Source organism: Helobdella robusta (assembly GCF_000326865.2).
Source record: "Helobdella robusta unplaced genomic scaffold HELROscaffold_1, whole genome shotgun sequence".
Lineage (NCBI taxonomy): Eukaryota > Metazoa > Annelida > Clitellata > Rhynchobdellida > Glossiphoniidae > Helobdella > Helobdella robusta.
Window position 1 is genome coordinate 3,311,811 of NW_008703570.1, and position 17,605 is coordinate 3,329,415.

General features: G+C 36.1%; 3 protein-coding genes across 3 annotated transcripts; 2 read left to right on the forward strand and 1 right to left on the reverse strand.

Moving 5' to 3' along the window:
- Positions 1-798: 798 nt before the first annotated feature.
- Positions 799-948, reverse strand: HELRODRAFT_62294 (hypothetical protein; the record flags this gene model as incomplete). Its single annotated transcript, XM_009010691.1, has 1 exon — positions 799-948. A coding segment is annotated over one exon (150 nt), but the record flags the coding sequence as incomplete, so codon positions are not given.
- Positions 949-3,507: 2,559 nt separating this feature from the next.
- Positions 3,508-3,804, forward strand: HELRODRAFT_62108 (hypothetical protein; the record flags this gene model as incomplete). Its single annotated transcript, XM_009010692.1, has 1 exon — positions 3,508-3,804. One exon carries the CDS (start codon positions 3,508-3,510, stop codon positions 3,802-3,804), a length of 297 nt encoding a protein of 98 aa, XP_009008940.1.
- A 9,649-nt stretch (positions 3,805-13,453) lies between these two features.
- Positions 13,454-17,567, forward strand: HELRODRAFT_63824 (hypothetical protein; the record flags this gene model as incomplete). Its single annotated transcript, XM_009010693.1, has 4 exons — positions 13,454-13,584; positions 14,774-15,010; positions 15,276-15,380; positions 17,468-17,567. The coding sequence occupies 4 exons, from the start codon at positions 13,454-13,456 to the stop codon at positions 17,565-17,567; spliced, it is 573 nt and encodes a 190-aa protein (XP_009008941.1).
- Positions 17,568-17,605: the final 38 nt, after the last annotated feature.

Here is a 17,605-nt window from a genome sequence, read left to right on the forward strand (position 1 = left end):
TCTGTTCTCGGGGTCTGATGTTGGATACGACAGCAATGTCAACCGTTCGATATCTTGTGCCAGCTGCTGAATGGATTCACCAGATCGTTGCGTTCTGTTTCTAAGTTGAGACCGATAAATCTGCTTCATGTGTTCTTCACCATAACGTAAATCCAACGCGCTAACCAGAACTTCATAGTTGAAGTGGTTCTCCGCCGGAATCGTCTGAAGAACCTCTGCTGCTGAACCTCGCAGGGCCAGTATCAGTGCTGTTGCTCGTTCTTTTCCGTTCCAACAGTTACTAGTTGCCGCTGCTTCGAACTGGGTTTTATAAACGTTCCAGGACATCTCTCCGTCAAATGCTGGTACCTTCAAAGTTCTTCCAGATGCGTGATCTAACGGCATGGCCATTTTTTTGGATTGCTCCAATTCTCGCTTCAATTTGTCTATCTTGTGATCTACCTCAACGGTCTGACGATCAAGTTTCTGTTCGATCATTTCTATTCTTGTTGACTGTTCTTCAATCTGTTCTGCCACTTCCAATTTTACGTGTTTTAGCTGGTCCTTGATCTGTTTTAACTCCTCTGTCTGTCGTTCGGACTGTGCCTTGATCTGTTGTTTTAACTCTTCTGTCTGTCGTTCGGACTGTCGTTCGGACTGTTCTTTGATCTGTTTTAACTCCTCTGTCTGTCGTTCGGACTGTCGTTCAGACTGTTCTTTGATCTGTTTTATTTCAGTTGACATACTAAGCAGAAGTTCCATCATTTTGGCGGTTGTAAACGTGCCTGTGCTAATTTCATTGTCTTCGTCAGCACCATCAAACTTGAATTCGTCTGGGTTCATACCTTCGTCAATGAGAGCTTCTCTCAGACGTGCAACTAGTACTTCTTTGTTGCCACTTGTGACAAGGCTTCGTTTCTGTAGTTCTTCTCGTAGTTGAACTACGTTCAACCCACACAGTTTTGACATCGTGTTCTTTTTCTACGAGTAGTAATTCGCTGGTCGAAGATCCCACTTCTGACACCAATGTTATAATACTCGCTGTCGTAACCGGTTTACGATGCGACGGGTTCAAATCTTCGATTGAATAAAATACTCCAAACAGTTATTAAACTTTATTTACAGAAGAAATCAACTATTATTAGTTATTAAACTTTATTTACAGAAGAAATCAACTAATCGTTTATTTCCAGTAAATTCGCACTAACGCAACAATTAACTTTTAAATCTTTCAAAATCTATCGCTATGACAACGTCAACAAACAATTCAAATATCGCTTTAAATAATTCACCGAATCGCTATTCACAAAATCACGAATTTCACTAATCACGAATATCACTAATCACGAATATCACTAATCACGAATATCCCAATCACGAATATCACCAATCACGAATATCACCAATCACGAATATCACCAATCACAAATATCTTGCGACGTGCGCTTATATACTCTTCGCAAGCGTCGTTTCTAGATTCTTCCCGATGGTCCGATTCCAGCATACTCTAGAACGTTCCAGTCACTAGAACATTCTAGAATACGCTAGAATCTAGTGCGTTCGGTAGCACGGTTATAACAATATATAAGAAATCGCCCATTTATTACATTTAGCAGCCGATAATAATTCAGGACTATAATTGTGAACTGCACAGATTAACAAGCGTTTATATTTTAACAATATATAATTTGTACAAAATGATAGACTAGTATTTTTTACGACTAATTAATATAGCCTATTTATAAAACTTAAATTCTGAAATTCTTTTAACATTTATTAGAATGTATGTAAAAAAAGAATTTAATACATTATAATAAATAAATAAATATCTGCATTGAGCTTATTAAAATTGAAACATTGTTTCCAAGACACATAGATACGTATATAAGAATGTTAGAATAGATGTACGAACAAATAGCAAAATCAACGAGCGTGAAAAATTGACCTGAGGCGATTGCGGCAAGCTACAATAGATTATTTTCAAATCTAATGGTCAAACTAACCTTAATTTCAACAAAACTCCATTTCAGCTGGATGAAAGTGTACTTTCATTTTTTGGCAAATAAATCAAATTTGATCATAATCATTTTATATTAATTTCAATATATTTTAATTAATCATTTTATATTAATTTCAATCTATTTTTATTAATTTCGAGATAATTTGTTTATTTCAAATCTAAAACAAACCAAAAATTATCGCAATTTTATACTTTCATTTTAACCAGCTGATTACGATCACCTCAACAGAAGTAATTAATTTGTGGTAAATCGGCGTTTGTGCGCTCATTTCAATGTCTACCTTACATATGATAATTATTTAGTTGATATTGTAATAATCAGTTGCTTTTAAGAAGCAGACCACGCCCACGCACATACTTATCTTTCGAAGATTATTGAATCTGATCAGTGGCGGATCTAGCCAAAAGTTTTAAAATGTTTAATTTTTTTGCTTATCTCCTGTCAAATTGTGGTAGATCCGCCACTGGCTGCGCTCATATTGAGCAGAGCAAATAGGATACATTTCACAGCTGTTTTTGTGTTTCTCTTTTTACATTAACTCGATTGAAAAGCAAGTTACAAATTTTCATTATCTAAATAATGACTATTTGTTTGGCGACTACACGTTCAAAGACTGTCATAACCGAAGATGATGATAAGGTCAAGTTCTCATCACAACTAAACAACCCCCATTGTGTGCCCCTCTGACAGTCAGAGTCCAACTCCTGGCCTTCTCGTGGCGAAACTTTTTAAACTAGCAGGAGAAGGGGTGAAAGCGGGTAACAAGCGCCTCAAAACTAGTCGCTTCGGTTTGATGAGGCTCGTTACCAACCCATTTAGGAGAAGGTAAACTCTGATTTCAAACCTCCACTGCCTTGTGGTTATACCCTTTTTTGGGAAAGGCTGAGGGAGTAAACCCTAGCATAAATTAGTCGTGGTAGTGCGTTTTTAAGACGATATGGTTGCTTCAACTTCTAAACGGCTTTCCACCTACCCACGTTTGTCTGACGAACAACTGGAAACAACTACAGCCAAAGTATTTTTCACATGGAGTCGTTTCAATAAAATATTATATCGCATCGCTCATCGCGCGGGTTAACAAGGAGCGCACTGTCTCGGTTATCGTCATCCGGCTGTGATAAGCGGACTACGGCGAACAACCCTATTTATAACCCCTCTTCATGGTCCGGTGCCGGAGCCAACCCGCTTGATTTGCAAGACACCAACAGGATGAGCTCTTGGAGCATTCGCTCACTTGGCGCAACGGGTGGCGCAAGGATCTACGTGGACGAATTGTCGAGATACGGTATTAAGGTATATGTATTATAGGCCTGCAGGAAGTTCGATGGCATGGCGCTGGTGAACTGCGTGTTGCTGATTTCAATATACTGTAGTCGGGCTCAGCTGATGGTCATACCAGGCTTGCTGGTATTGCCTTGGCCCTGAGCAATCAGACTAATCGCAGATTGAATGGCACCTGAACAGTGAAAGGCTGATGGTTGCTCGTTTCAGACATTGATATGGTGCTATGCCAGTGATTGTCTGCTACGCGCCAACTAATGAAGCGACAGATGAGACCAAAAATTTTTTTTACAGCGCACTGGAGGACTCGTTTTGCTTCATCAGGCCCGCCGACTTCATTATTTGCCTGGGCGATTTTAACGCGGTAACGGGTGTTGACCGCTGTATGCTTGTGGTAGTTGGCCCCTTTGGTAGCGGGTCACCAAACGACAACTCTGATCGTTCTCTGGAATTATGTGCTTTCGCGAGACTTAGGGTCTGCGAATCCTGGTTCCGCCGTAAAGATATCCATAGACTGACGTAGCACTCAATTGACGGTGTTACGGCTAAAGAGGTTGACCATTTTTGATTCATTCAAAGGGATGCTATGTGGCTGTTGTTCCGTGGTCTGGACATACCTGATCATCTGATAAAACTGCTTAAGGCTTTATACACCCACACCTTGAGCTGTGTTAGATTGGAGGAGCGATGCTCTCGGTGGTTCGAGATTGATAGCGGCGTCAAACAAGAGTGTATACTTGCGCCGGATAAGTTCTTGGCCCAAATAGATTGGATCAAGGAGCGTTCCGTACACTAAGGTATGCTCGGCGCCACAATCGGCAATGAGGTGTTCACGGACCTGGACTGTGCAAATGATGTCGCTCTGCTGTCTGAGATGCGAGATGTTCTCATACTGTCATTGGATACTATGTCCGAAGAGGCAAAGCCTTTTTGGCTTAGAAATCAACCGATAAAAACAAAATTCAGGCAATCTCTCTAAGTGATCCGCTACCCGCGTCTGTCTCTGTGCTGGATAATGACGTACAGATTATGGATTCGTTTCCATATCTCGGCTCCCAAATACACTCGTTGGGCAGTAGTGACACTAAAATTTTGCGTTTAATCATCATTGTCCGCGCGTGTATGAGGTCACTGGATTGTGGTTTATGGCACTCTGGCATTTCGGTGACGACCAAAGTTTGATTGTACAACGGATACATCATACCTGTGCTGTTCTATGGATGCAAGGCGTGGTCTACTACTGGCACCCATTTGAAGAGGTTAGACGCTACAGATCAATGATGGTTTTGCAAGATCCTTCGTCTGACCTACCGCGATCGCATCACTAACGTTGAGGTGAGGAGAAGAACAAAGCAGCAGCCCTCCGTTTTTTCACTACTGTTCAGGTGTCGTCTAAACTTTTTTGCCAGTCCTATGGAGAATCATTACCGGGCTTTAAAAGCTGTCATAGACCGACCGCCAACGGACTGGACTTGACAGCACGGCCATCCAAGACCGTCATGGATCCGCTCAATGGAGAAGGACCTGTTCCTCATAAACTACGGTCCTTACTCGGCTTTGAGACTTGTTCATGATTGTTTGAAATGGAAGCACCTTGTCAACACGGCAACGTCCAGTTTTGTGGCACGCCAATAATAATAATAATAACTACACATTCGATTGTTTTTTCAATGAACATCAGATTCTATACCGGTCGATAACGGTTCATGTCGTTTTTGCCGAGAGATTGTATTTTCAGCAAGTAGTTTGAACAAATGTGACTAATGCATGTTTTCATACCAAGGAAAGTTCACCAGGACTTAAACATTCTTAAAAAAACACGTTATTCAACGACAAAAGTGAATAACGACAGAAACAAGTTTTAATATTTTTCGACTGTCGCGGTCGGTAGGCAATCAAGAAAATATGATTTTGTCTGTGACTCCAAAATAATCTTTTTGGTATCTTTCCTTAAACAGTACAAAAACATTGCAGAAACAAAAACATTTTCAATCATTCACATTAGTAAAATTGGTACTTTTGACATTTTGGCATCCATTTTTGGATGTCCACCTCTTGTCTGAGAGAAAATTTTTTAATAGTCAATAGTTAGTATGATTGAAATGGTAATTTTACGTTAAATCAGATGTTTCCCGACCTGCATTAAATTAAATCTTTTTAGTAAAATTGCATTATGGTGTACAAAATTTCATTGACTTTCTATAGAATTTGAGTCCGTGTTTACTTTGTGCATGTAAATGATTTAACGAATTTCTATAAAACGGTTGATAACTTCCTGCTCACCTTAGAAAGTTTGCTGGAAGTCACAGAAACTTTTGTTTTGTTTATTCTTTCCCCCACTTTTCAACAGTCATGCTAAATGCAATTCATTAACTTAATGCTACCTGACTTTGTTTCTTAAAAATTTATAATTTAAATTATGGATAACAATGATGTGGAAGAAACGTTGACAATCTTTGACAATTTTCCTAAATTTGATTTTAATTTGGAGATGAAAATGAAGCAGTTGTTTGATGTCAGTATTGCTTTAAATGTCCCTCGTGGACATGTGGCCTCTGATGAACATCCTTTCAAATCGATTAAGATTGTAGGCAAAACTGAAATCAATGTACGAAAAACTAAGGTAAGAAATTTTTTAATAAAAATTCTACTTTTAGTAAAGTTTTAAACTTCAATTCAACTTTCAACTCACCTACTCCAGTATCATTCCAAACTACAACATCTGTTTACATTCACTATCTCTAATAGAGAGTAAAATAAGCTCCTCCTACTGAAATTCGAAAAGTACAATGAGATTAAAATAGATGCATGCGCTTTTGTCTTTTATATGTTTTTATTATAATATTATTATTATATGTTTTATTTTATTATAATTTGTACGTATGTTACACGTTATCTGTACGTATATTATAATTTGCACATATAATTTAGTAAAATAATGTGTATAATGTATATGTGTGTAAAGTTGATGTGTGTATATGTGTCAGGGTTAGGGGCAGGGTTAAGTTAGGTTGTCGTGAAAAAATAATATTGAAAATTAATTGAAAATAGAAGAAATGATAAAATGAAGTATAATAAAATTGTTCGTTCTATATGTTTCGTGTTGTTACGATGATGGAGATGTCGCGTCGGAGGCAGATGATATTACTCAACGATGTCAACATACCTTTCAATGTAACCTTATTAAAACAACCATAAGAACAACTACAAGAACTATTTCAATAAATTGATTTTAATAAATTTTAATATATATATATTGTTATTTTAATCAATATATTACTATGTTAACATATTTAAATACGATATAAACGTTTTTAAAATTCTTTTATTTTTATCTTAATCAACTTTCTGCATATTAGTGGGAGGCGCTTTTGTAACTCTCTATTAGAGATAGTGATGTAAACAATCATAAATGTAAACAAATTTTAACATTGTAGTTTGGAATGTAAACTTATGCCCAGTTTGCCTTACTACAGGCAAAACTAACTTGAAAAGTTGACCTAATTTTTATTGTATATTTGTCTTGCTTGTGTTTTTATATTGTATATGTTTCATATTTAAAGTTTAGTTAAACTTTTTAGGTAAAACCTTAGCATTCCACTTTTATAAGTTGTTTACATTACAAATTACATAGAATAATATTAATTACCTTTAAATTTGACTCTGCCTTTACTTTAATTTATATTTGTGACAAGCAAAATCACTTCTGTTATAATTTGTAATTTATAAATTTCATTTTACGTAAAAATAATATTTTAATAAATATCATTTTTTATTATTTAAAAACCTTATAAACATGAAAACGATTTATAATTGTATTTGCACATTATATTTACATAAAAAAAAGAAAACAGAAGTAATATCGAATAATGAAAGTAGTTAATTTTGGAACAAAATAGAAAAATATGTGTCATAATTTAAAACTAGGTAATAATATCGAATAAGTTTCAGAGCTCTCTAGAGCTGTTCTTTATGATCTGCAATGGTACACAGTCACATTCATCAGGGTATGATTATAAGTGAGCATCACAGGTGCCATTCGTTCTTTTAAGTTTTTGTTTCCGCATCTCCACAAATTTTCCACTCCATTTGTGTGCACTCCGTTTATTGCCTGAAATGTAATGGAGTGGTTCATGGTTTGATGGGTTAAGCCAGTTACGGGTGTGATGCTGTTATAAGCAGCCCATTGATCCGACCAAATTGTTATACCTAAAATTATTAAAATAGAACTATATTTCATAGCCAACCAAAATGAATTCTAAAACATTTAAACTGTATGAAACCAACTGTCAACATGTCGCTGTATCAACGGCAACAAGTGGCTGCATCTCATCTTTCACTTTTGTCTGCATACAGAGATACGATTCTCATCCATCTGAACAATCTGTCCTGGGCCACCTATTCATGAGCCCAGTCCACACATAAATCTCGATCTAAATTGAACCAGTCAAGTATTTTAATTTATGAGCTTAATTATATTTGGCTTCATACTTATTAATTAACATTTTTCAAATATAATTTCATGAGTTTTGAAATGCTATTTAATATTTTAAATTTTTCAAATAATTTATTTAAAAATTATAATTATATTTGGCATCATACTTGTTAATTAACATTTTTTAAAGATAATTCCATTAGTTTTAAAATACTATTTAATATAATAAATTTTTAAACAATGTTTTTGATAATAATTATTTCATTTTATTTTATTTTCAACATCAAATAATTTATTTAAAAAAATGAAGCTCTTTCGTTGGTCATGAATATTAATTAGAGGCGGAATCTCCTGGAATGGTCCTCAATATTATTCTATGTAAACAACTTACCCGTAGAGTGGTAAGGTTATACCAACTTTTTAACTGTTAAAGATGTTTCATGCTAGCACTGAAATTTTGCAAATAAATCACTGTTACACAGAGCCAAAATATCTGAAAATTGCTACATTTTGTGCTCCCTCAATGTTAGTTCTTTGTTATTCTCACCATGTGCTGTACTTCAATCACAGCCAATCTATTTCAATTTTGTACTACGCATACATAGAGTGTAGAGTTAACACCTCTCGATAACAGAATTTTTTTAGAAATTACAAAATAATTTACATATATGTGTTTTATATAGCACTATAGAGGTGTGTGACTGCGGCTGTGGTGTAGTGGATAGAGGGTTGGTAAATGATTTTGCGTCAATGGGTTTGAAACCAGGCTATGCCATATGTCTAAGGTTTATCATATGTGGTGATGGTGCAAGTGCACTTGTCCACATCGTTTGGATAGCGCCGTTGAACGTTACGGAAATGGCACAGTATAAAATTTGAAATGAAATGTTGCGTGTGGACAAAATTTGCATTACGTACATAAATTTAATTTTTATTTTTAAAACGTTTGGTCAAATAAAATAGGCCACAAAAGTTGAGTGAGATTATATAATTTTTTCAACAAAAACATCATTCCAAAGCTTTGTATTAATTTGTAAAAGATTAATAAATCATTTTTGCTCAAACGTATATTTTTGATTTAATGTTGCAGCTGTCAATTAACTTGGAGTTTTCAACAGGAGGTCATGAAATTGAGAACAACTGTATTTTAAATTTTCACAAACCTGCAGCTCAGCTCTCAATACACCTGGTCCAAGACAATTTCGTTCTTTTGTCCACACAGAAATCATAATGCTAAATGTTCGCTCACATGAAGCATTAGAAACGAGTATAGAAACTACAAAAGAAACTGTTTTAAATATTTCATTTTCACTGTTTTTGTCCTTAAGTTTGATAAAATAATTCTTTCATCTGTTAACCACGTTTTCTTGTTTCTGGACTAATAGTTTTTGAATACTACACATCTCACAAAAATCATTGTAAAGTTTGTCAATGTCAATGTTTATTTTCAAATTTTTCACCAGTTTCTGGAAAGAAGGCCACTCTAGAGCATCTTTCAACGTTAAAATACTCATTGATTTAAATATAGAATACTTATAATCATAACATTTGTCGAGATAATTTAAACATTTGCTGTAAAATTGGTCAACATCGTTTTTGAAAAAATTGTCACGTTTGCAAACTTTGATATTCAGCAGAAGACACCTATTGTCACCAAAAATCGCCATGTATAACCCCTAATAAATTATCAAAAAAAAACCTTGTCGGAACAACATTGGGCTATATAGTTGGATCAGCTTTACATAAAGTAGCAATTCTTATTGTTATTTGATCATGTCTATCCCTCCTATTCCAGTTAACCCTTAGTATTAACATCCTGATAACAAAAAAAGATATAATATACTTTTTAACTATAGATAAGTACGTTTTTATTACAGTTATGACTAGACTAATATTCACACCAATGTTAGCTCTTATTACAACTTACGACTTATCCTTTAAGGAGTGACGGCGATTTGTACGAAGATTTCGATCAACCTTAATGTCATGTAATTCAGAACTTGTAGTTTGGTCGGACTCTAGCTTTAACACTTTAGTTTGAAACAGTTGCATCACATTTTGTATGAAATAACGATAAATTTTTGGAAAAAAAATCGCTTTTTTTCATTTTTGAATGCATCCCAAATTATTTTGGAACAATCTTCTTTTCGGGAAATAAAATAAGACCTCAACGCTGGCCAAACTAAGAATTCTTCAACTGCTGGAAGCAAAGATAGCCGCCATCCGGTTGGTACATGTCTGTAAATGTTGAATATTAACATAATCCACAAATGTATGAAGCTGAGTTGCACGTTATGCATATCCTGAAAATTCTGCATAAATTCTTAGAATAAGAATATCGACATCTTTCGACAGAGCCTTGCATGAGTGTTTCACACCGCTGTGAAGAATGTGGCATTTGCAATTTGCTGCAATAAGTTCTGCATTTTTTCCTCCTAATCTCTGATAGACTCTTTTACCAAACTTTATTGCTGCATAATCGCCAGAATACACCACTTGACTTATGTCTAGTCCATTTTTTTCAATACTTGTACCAAATTACTCATTATCGTTTTACTGCTTTTATTTGGATTTTCATGAAAATCTAACAAACCATGCTTATTGCTTTCAACTATTAAAAAATATTGAACTTTTACTAGATACAGATTAATATTTTCTTTGTTAGACGAATCAGTCACTAAAGAGAAGCATAACGATTCGTGGAGTTCAGATAACAGTTTTTCTTGCGCGAAAGGAGCGATGACATTTTTAATTAAACATGCCGCTTTTGTTTTTCTACAAGCAATCTTTTTTGCAATACTTCATTCTGGAAAAATAGTTGCAAGCTTCTTGTTTCTGCAATCTTGACTAGCATAACCATGGTATGTTATTGCTGTTTTAGCAGCAGTAACGCGATCATCTTTTCTTGTATTTAATTTTCGTAAAAACCTGTCATTATCGAATTGTTTCTTGTTTCCAGTGAGTAGTACCGGGGCATGGTGAAACTCGGTGGCGGACTTAGCAGCCATGCCATTTAGTGAACTTAAAGCTGCTTTTAGTGTAGCATTGATTTCGAACATCGGCATGATGGATTGTACTGTTGAGGTCCATTTTGACGTCTGCGTGGTTTTAATTTTCAGAGGTGGATGTTGTTCTTGAGTCACGAAAGCATGGCATGGACGTTGAGGGTCGTAGCATTGTGCGAGGAATTGTGAGGAGAGTAGACCCTGTATGTTGTCTTATCGAGTGCATTCGGCAATCGGAATGCAGATGCTTTTCTGAAGTGGCTTTATGGAAACATTCTGAGCGCGTTGTAAACGGTCGAGGCTGGAGTCCGATGTAAGTGATACCCAGACGAGGCACGCATATTTCTTTATTGACCTACCTATGGATCTGTAGAATTGCATGAGCGTCTTCTTGTCTTGGCCATAGGAGGTACCGCTGATAGCTTTTAGTATGTTGTTCCTTTTTACAGCCTTGGATGCTGACAATCTGTTGTGTTAAATGTTAGCATCGTGTCGAAGGTTAGGCCTAGTACTTTCGGGGTTTGCTCAAGCGGCATGAGCTGCCCATTGATCTTGACCTGGGGGTGGAAGTGATACTGGGCTAATAAGATTAGGGAGGTAGATGTTGAGACGTTGGGTCAAAATATCCACATCTGGGCCGGTCGTGTAGACGGAAAATCATCAGCATAAGACATCAGGCGGAGGTTTAGGGATGCGCGAGATATAGAGAGATATAGAAGTTAAAGAGCGCAGGTGACAGCACTGAGTCTTGAGGGACGCCAGTATGGATGTTTCTTTGCTTGGAAGATTGATTCCGAAATTCCGTTATGACCGACCGACCTTGTAGAAAGTTTGACAGCCAGCTTGAGTTGAAGCCTGGCAGCGAGGATTTTAGCGGGTCAGATATGAGGATTCTGTGGTTTACCATGTCAAAAGCCTTGGACAGATCGATTGCTGCCAGTATAGTGCGGTGTGCCAGCCTTTTTTGGTTAGAGCTGTTGGCAGCATCCATTGAGATGAGAGTAAGTGCAGTAGTTGTTGAGTTATTCAGGACGGAAGCCGTGTTGGTGACTTGACGGGATCAAAAGTTCAGAGATATTAAGGAGACATCTTTCAAGAATTTTCACAACAGGACAGAGAAGTGAGATGAGCCTCTAAGGGTTGTCGTCGTCATTCGGCTTGCCAGGTTTGAAAAATGGAATAATCCTAGCCTTATAGATGTCTGATATTCTACATAACCGGAAGGACAAGTTGAAGATCCTAGTGAAGAATGCCAAATTATACGGGCCGAGGTGTTTTATGTGTAGCATGGTAAAACTGTCTAAGCCTACAGCTTTTGCGTGTTTTCTGGCGGAGAATACTTGATCCACAGAAAATGTAAGGCTTTGGTGTTTAGCGATATGGGTCTGTCTAGTTTATTGGAGGTATGCGGGCGGCAAAACTGTTAGAGATGGGATTTACCGTTGAATTTTATGGCGTTGAATCCACCTCTTTCAACCACTCATCATTGAATGAACAAATATATTTTTTCTTTAGTAGATTTAGACATTTTAATTTTTAAATTAAACAAAAAACAAAACTACGACTATGTTTTTAAAAATCCAGCGCTATTTGTCAAAAATCTATGATTTCTTCAACTAAAAAACTTAAAAGAAATGTGCTCACTATAAAAAGTTTTTCCAACCCCCTCTAGCTGTTGCATAAATGTTACCTTTACTTGATTAATTAATTAATTATATTTAACTTTTCATTTTAAGAACTATCTAACGGCCATCTTTGATATGTCTAGTCCTTGCGAAATTTTCGAATATGATGTTAATCATGAAGATGTGTTTGTGAGGAGTCTCGACATCATTGAAAAGATATCAACTGCTCATCTGATCAAAAGTGATGGTTGCTTTATAGTGATTGGTGCCAATGAAAATATTATCATTCGTGCAATTTCTTTATTCACCAAAATAACCGAAGACTTAATAAGGAATGGTCTAAATGGAACTTCAAATATTGTGAATTTAATTGATAGTGATAACACCATTGTACTAGATGAAGCTGATGAGAATAATTTGGACCAAAGTGTTGCACATTCTGATGATTCAGTCATTTTCTTGCATGATTTCTCCAATCAAGGTTGCATACATTTTCAGTTTACAAATAATTTATTAATTATGGAATGTTACCTATTAAGTTTTTTTAATAATTCAGATGTCATGATGGATGTTTCTTCAGATAATGAAGAAATTACTGTTATTGAACAATCTGTTGAAATAATGGATATTGATGACAATCAGACTGACTCTCAGGAATGCATCTTAATAGAGGACAGCTGTCTCAAAATAAACAAAGTCAAAGAAGAAAATTTACAGTTAGATGTCTTAAAAATAAAGAAAAAAAAGAAAAAAAAATCTCAAAAGCTTGTACATAATGATACAAACAATGACAAGATCAATAACAAACAGTGCTCAGCTGCTTCAGTGTCTGCCAATACTACTGTCAATCACTTTTACTCTGTCTCTCAACAGCAGACGCCAAATAACGTTAGAAATGAGTTAAAAAGACCAGTTTTAATTGAAAATACTGCACTAAATCTTTGCACTGAAGCAGCCGCAACTTGCAACCAACAAATAAATTGTGCTTCTGAAACTAATGTGAACGCTTCTAACCAATTATTATCAAACTGCCCTGTTAAAATTGCTGTGGATGCTTCTAATCGATTACCTACTTCTTCCGAATCAACTGCTAGTGCCGGTAGTGACATGGATTGTTTCATTGATGCAACAACCAACTACCAGATTCGCAACTGCAGCAGTGCCGCCAGTATTAAAAATAATTTAACATCTGCAGGACTTAGACCTATTGTCATTGATGGAAGCAATGTAGCCATGCAGTAAGTTATTAATTTGGCTTCAATTTTCTTCTATTACATTTTCAACTTTTGATTTTTAGGAACCATCCTCAAAAATTTATTCTTTCAAAAGCATTTACAATTTTTTAAAGCACCTTCAACTTCAACATTGTTGTTAAAGCTTGCCTCTAGGGGTGCCTAAGTATATTTTGGATGTTCAGAAATTGAACCACAGCTACTTAGTCCGCCCAAAAACTGGCGGTAGTGAAGGAGGTTGGATTTATAGTGCAGTTGAAAAGGTGTTGAACAGTGTGGTGGGGTGAGTGACAAAGGTTGCATGGGTTGAGAATGGTATTATTTATGCGACTAAGGTAACTATAGAGGTGGTTAGAGTCGCTACAAGAGTGGTTCTTGTTTTCTGGGGTGGCGATGCTTCAATTTAATTGATAGGAAGGAGGTTGGTGGCTATTGAATATTGGGTTTGATTCTAAAGAGTTGATGGTTTTGAGGATTGTGGTAATGTGGATATGACAGAGTAAAATTTTGTTCGTGTGATTGTGACGAGGTGTTGAGTCAGGTTGAGCTGAAGGTGAAGGTGTTGAGTGTTTGATTGATGGTGCAGTGCTGATTAGACAAGGGCATGGATGACTGTTATTGAGGCATTGGTTTGTTAGTGGGGTGGACTGTTGAAGGACAGGTAAGATGTTAATTTCTTGGTGTATGTGTTCTATGGGTGTCATGAGGAGGCAGCTGGTTATAGTTTGTAAGGCAGATTTTTGGTTGTTATTAACAATTTTTATTATTGTTGTTGTTATTGTTTTTAACCATTAGCCTAATCTCAATTTGGGAGATCACGACGTCTGCATAGACACGATAGCTGGCAGCAAAGAATTTCGTACAGATTATTTTTTTCAGCTATTTTTAAATTGTCTGCCCCAAAAAATTTAATTTTCGGATTACATTTCAAAAGTTTTGATTGTTAAAGTTAGGTGAACGAATAACGTTATGAGTGCCTGCACGTCTCTTTTGTAAATTAATTTGCAAAGTTACTTACGAAGATATATTTCAAAATTTAACGTAATAAGAAAGATGTCTGTGATATTATTATGAAATTAATAACAAGATAGATACAAACATTTAAAAAGTAATTTTATTAAATAATACAAGAAATTTATCATTACAAATTATTTGCTAACTTTGTTAACGAAATATATTTTTATTGTCCGTCAAGTCACGGTCTCAGCAAGGTGTTCTCTTGCAAAGGTATTCAACTGGTGATTGATTATTTCCGTGGCCGAGGTCACATGAAGATTGTGACATTTGTTCCTCAGTGGAGACGGGCCTCGTCAGCCAGCGGCAACACCATACGAGATATAGCCATCCTCGAACAACTCTACAAAGAGGCACTGCTTGTATTCACGCCATCGAGACGAGTGGACAAAGTTTACATCAGCAGTTACGACGACAGGTTCCTCCTTTTCATTAACTGTCTATCACTATGCGTGGTTTTGTGTTCTGATTGCATGTCCTACGTTCTTGCGTTTTTCAAATTTTTTAATGCTCCCCACGTGAATTGGGTGATGGAAATTCGGTAGTCAGTCTTAATGTGATGATGACGTTGTCTTGAAATAAAATAATTTGTCGTTAGTCGTTTGTGTGATGTGCAAGGAAATATTGATAGCTCATTTTCTGTCTGTCACTAATATGTACCAACCATCGATGTTTGCTGACAGGTTCATACTGAAGTACGCATCAGAGGAAGGGGCGGTCGTCGTGTCCAACGATCATTTCAAAGATTTATATTGTGAGCCAGTCTTCAAAGAGACTATCGAAAAAAGGTTTGGTTTTTTTTTGTTTAATATACTAATATAGTTCTTACAAAGCAATAAATTAACATAATTCTAAAGATAAGTTAGAATTGTTTTGTGATATCCAACATGAGATGACAATAAACAAACACACAAAGTAAGGATTGAGATGGCCGTTCGTCAAATAATGCAATGAAAGCAAACTTTTTAATGACTATTGAAGTCATAGTTGGTTGGGATTGAAGGTTCATGCTTTTTGCAGGGGTAGGAACTGTTGGAGCGTTCGAAAGGTTTCATGCTAGGTTTTAAACAGGAGCAGGCAAGATAATGAAGCCATAGTCACAAGTTATAGCATTAAGTGCGACTCATGTGCATGCACATATCCAGCTTTAACTATGGTTCCGGCCGGATGTGTCTGTGTAATCCGGGTAATCCGACTGGTTTTGAAAAAGTGCAACTTCTGTACAGACCTAGCAACATTATGTCCGATTGAATGTTTTTTGTTCGCTTGGTAGTTTTTTGTTCTATCGCATTTGAGACAAAAGTACTTTAACTTTATCTTGAACTATAGTATTTGCACTAAATTTTAATTTTCAGTGCTTGTACTTGAGACCTGAGTATAAGTACTTGAAAACATCTCTGATGCAGGCAACAGAACAGATGTTTCAAAAAATGCCCTATTCTGAAAAAGGTACATTCAACAAAAATGAACTTCCAAGTCATCGGCCTGTATCGAACCTTGTGTTTTTGTCTAAAGTTGTTAAACGCATAGTCTTTCAGCAACTTGTCACTTTCTTAAACGCCAATAATCCCATTCGACTGAGACGACTTTATTGTATGTTTCTTCTGATTGGTAATCCTCTACAGATGCTTAGAATGTGTCTTTTAGGTATGAGCTCTGCCTTGATTGTGTCGATCACTCATTACTTTTACGCAAGCTCCAATATTCATTTGGAGTATCGTGTGTTGTTCTTTAATGGATTGAGCCATATCTTTCTGGTCGTACACAACAGATTCTGTTCAGATTTAACTTGACACACGTTGAAACTGTGTCATACGGTGTTCAACAGGGGTCGGTTCTCGGCCCCCTCCTGTTTGTGTTGTACACTGCAGATGTTTTTAAAATCATTGACAGATATAAGTTCAAACATCACGGTTTTGCTGATGATATTCAGGTCATTGCTAGTGCCTCCTTTTGTCGTTTTGATGATCTGGTCTGTAGACTCAGATCATGCCTCTCGGAAATTGATGAGTGGATGATAGCAAATAGGCTTAAATTGAATCCATCAAAAACTCAGTTTTTACCGGTTGGCACTAGGAAGCAATAGCAAAAAATGAACATTTAGTCTATCAAACTTGGTGATTCTGACATAGAATTTTATACATCTGCACGCAATCTGAGATTTGATTTTGATAATACCATGTCTTTTAACGTTCATACTAGGGCAGTTTGGAAAGAATGCTCTGGACAATTGCTTAGGCACATCAAACGATCTTTAAACAAGCATACCCTTCAATGTTTTTTTCATTCCTTTATCCACTCAAAAATAGAGTATTGCAATAGTCTATATTAAGGCCAGTCTGGTATAAATATGTCTAGAATGCAGTCGGTTCAAAATTGGGCTGTAAGGTTGGTTTCAGGGGGCTTTAATACTGTCTGCAAAATGAACACTAAATATTTTTTTCTAATAAAATTAAGTGGATAATAGATTTAGTTAAACTTGTATCTATTTTTAAAATGAATTAGTTTTTCCGGGAAATTAATTTATTTTTCATGATAATAAATTGTTATAGCAAAAAATTATAAATTTTATCCTAATTTTTTCAAACGTTTCTGTAACTAAAATTCATTTTGTGTGCTGTATCCTTTGCGGCGCCACATATTTTGTGTCTCACCTAAATTCATCAATAATTTTTGGTACGTACGTTTTGCGACATTTTGTCGTATGACATCAAATCACCGACGGTCATAATTGATTTTTTGAAATAGCTTTTACTTTATTATTAACAAGTATCTTTTTGAATGTGATGCTAAAGTTGCTAACAATAAAGGAGTTGGACAGTTGCTGACCTACTTTGATGTCCTTGTTAATGTTGAAAAACAATTTCATTGCCAGAATTCTACCCTTCACATTCGTTGGAGATAAGGTGATGTTTCCAGATGATCCCCTGGGCCGCTCTGGTCCCACGCTCGACGACTTCTTAACATTTTCGTGAGTGTCTGCTCTTGCTGACGTTTTTGTACTAAGTTTAAT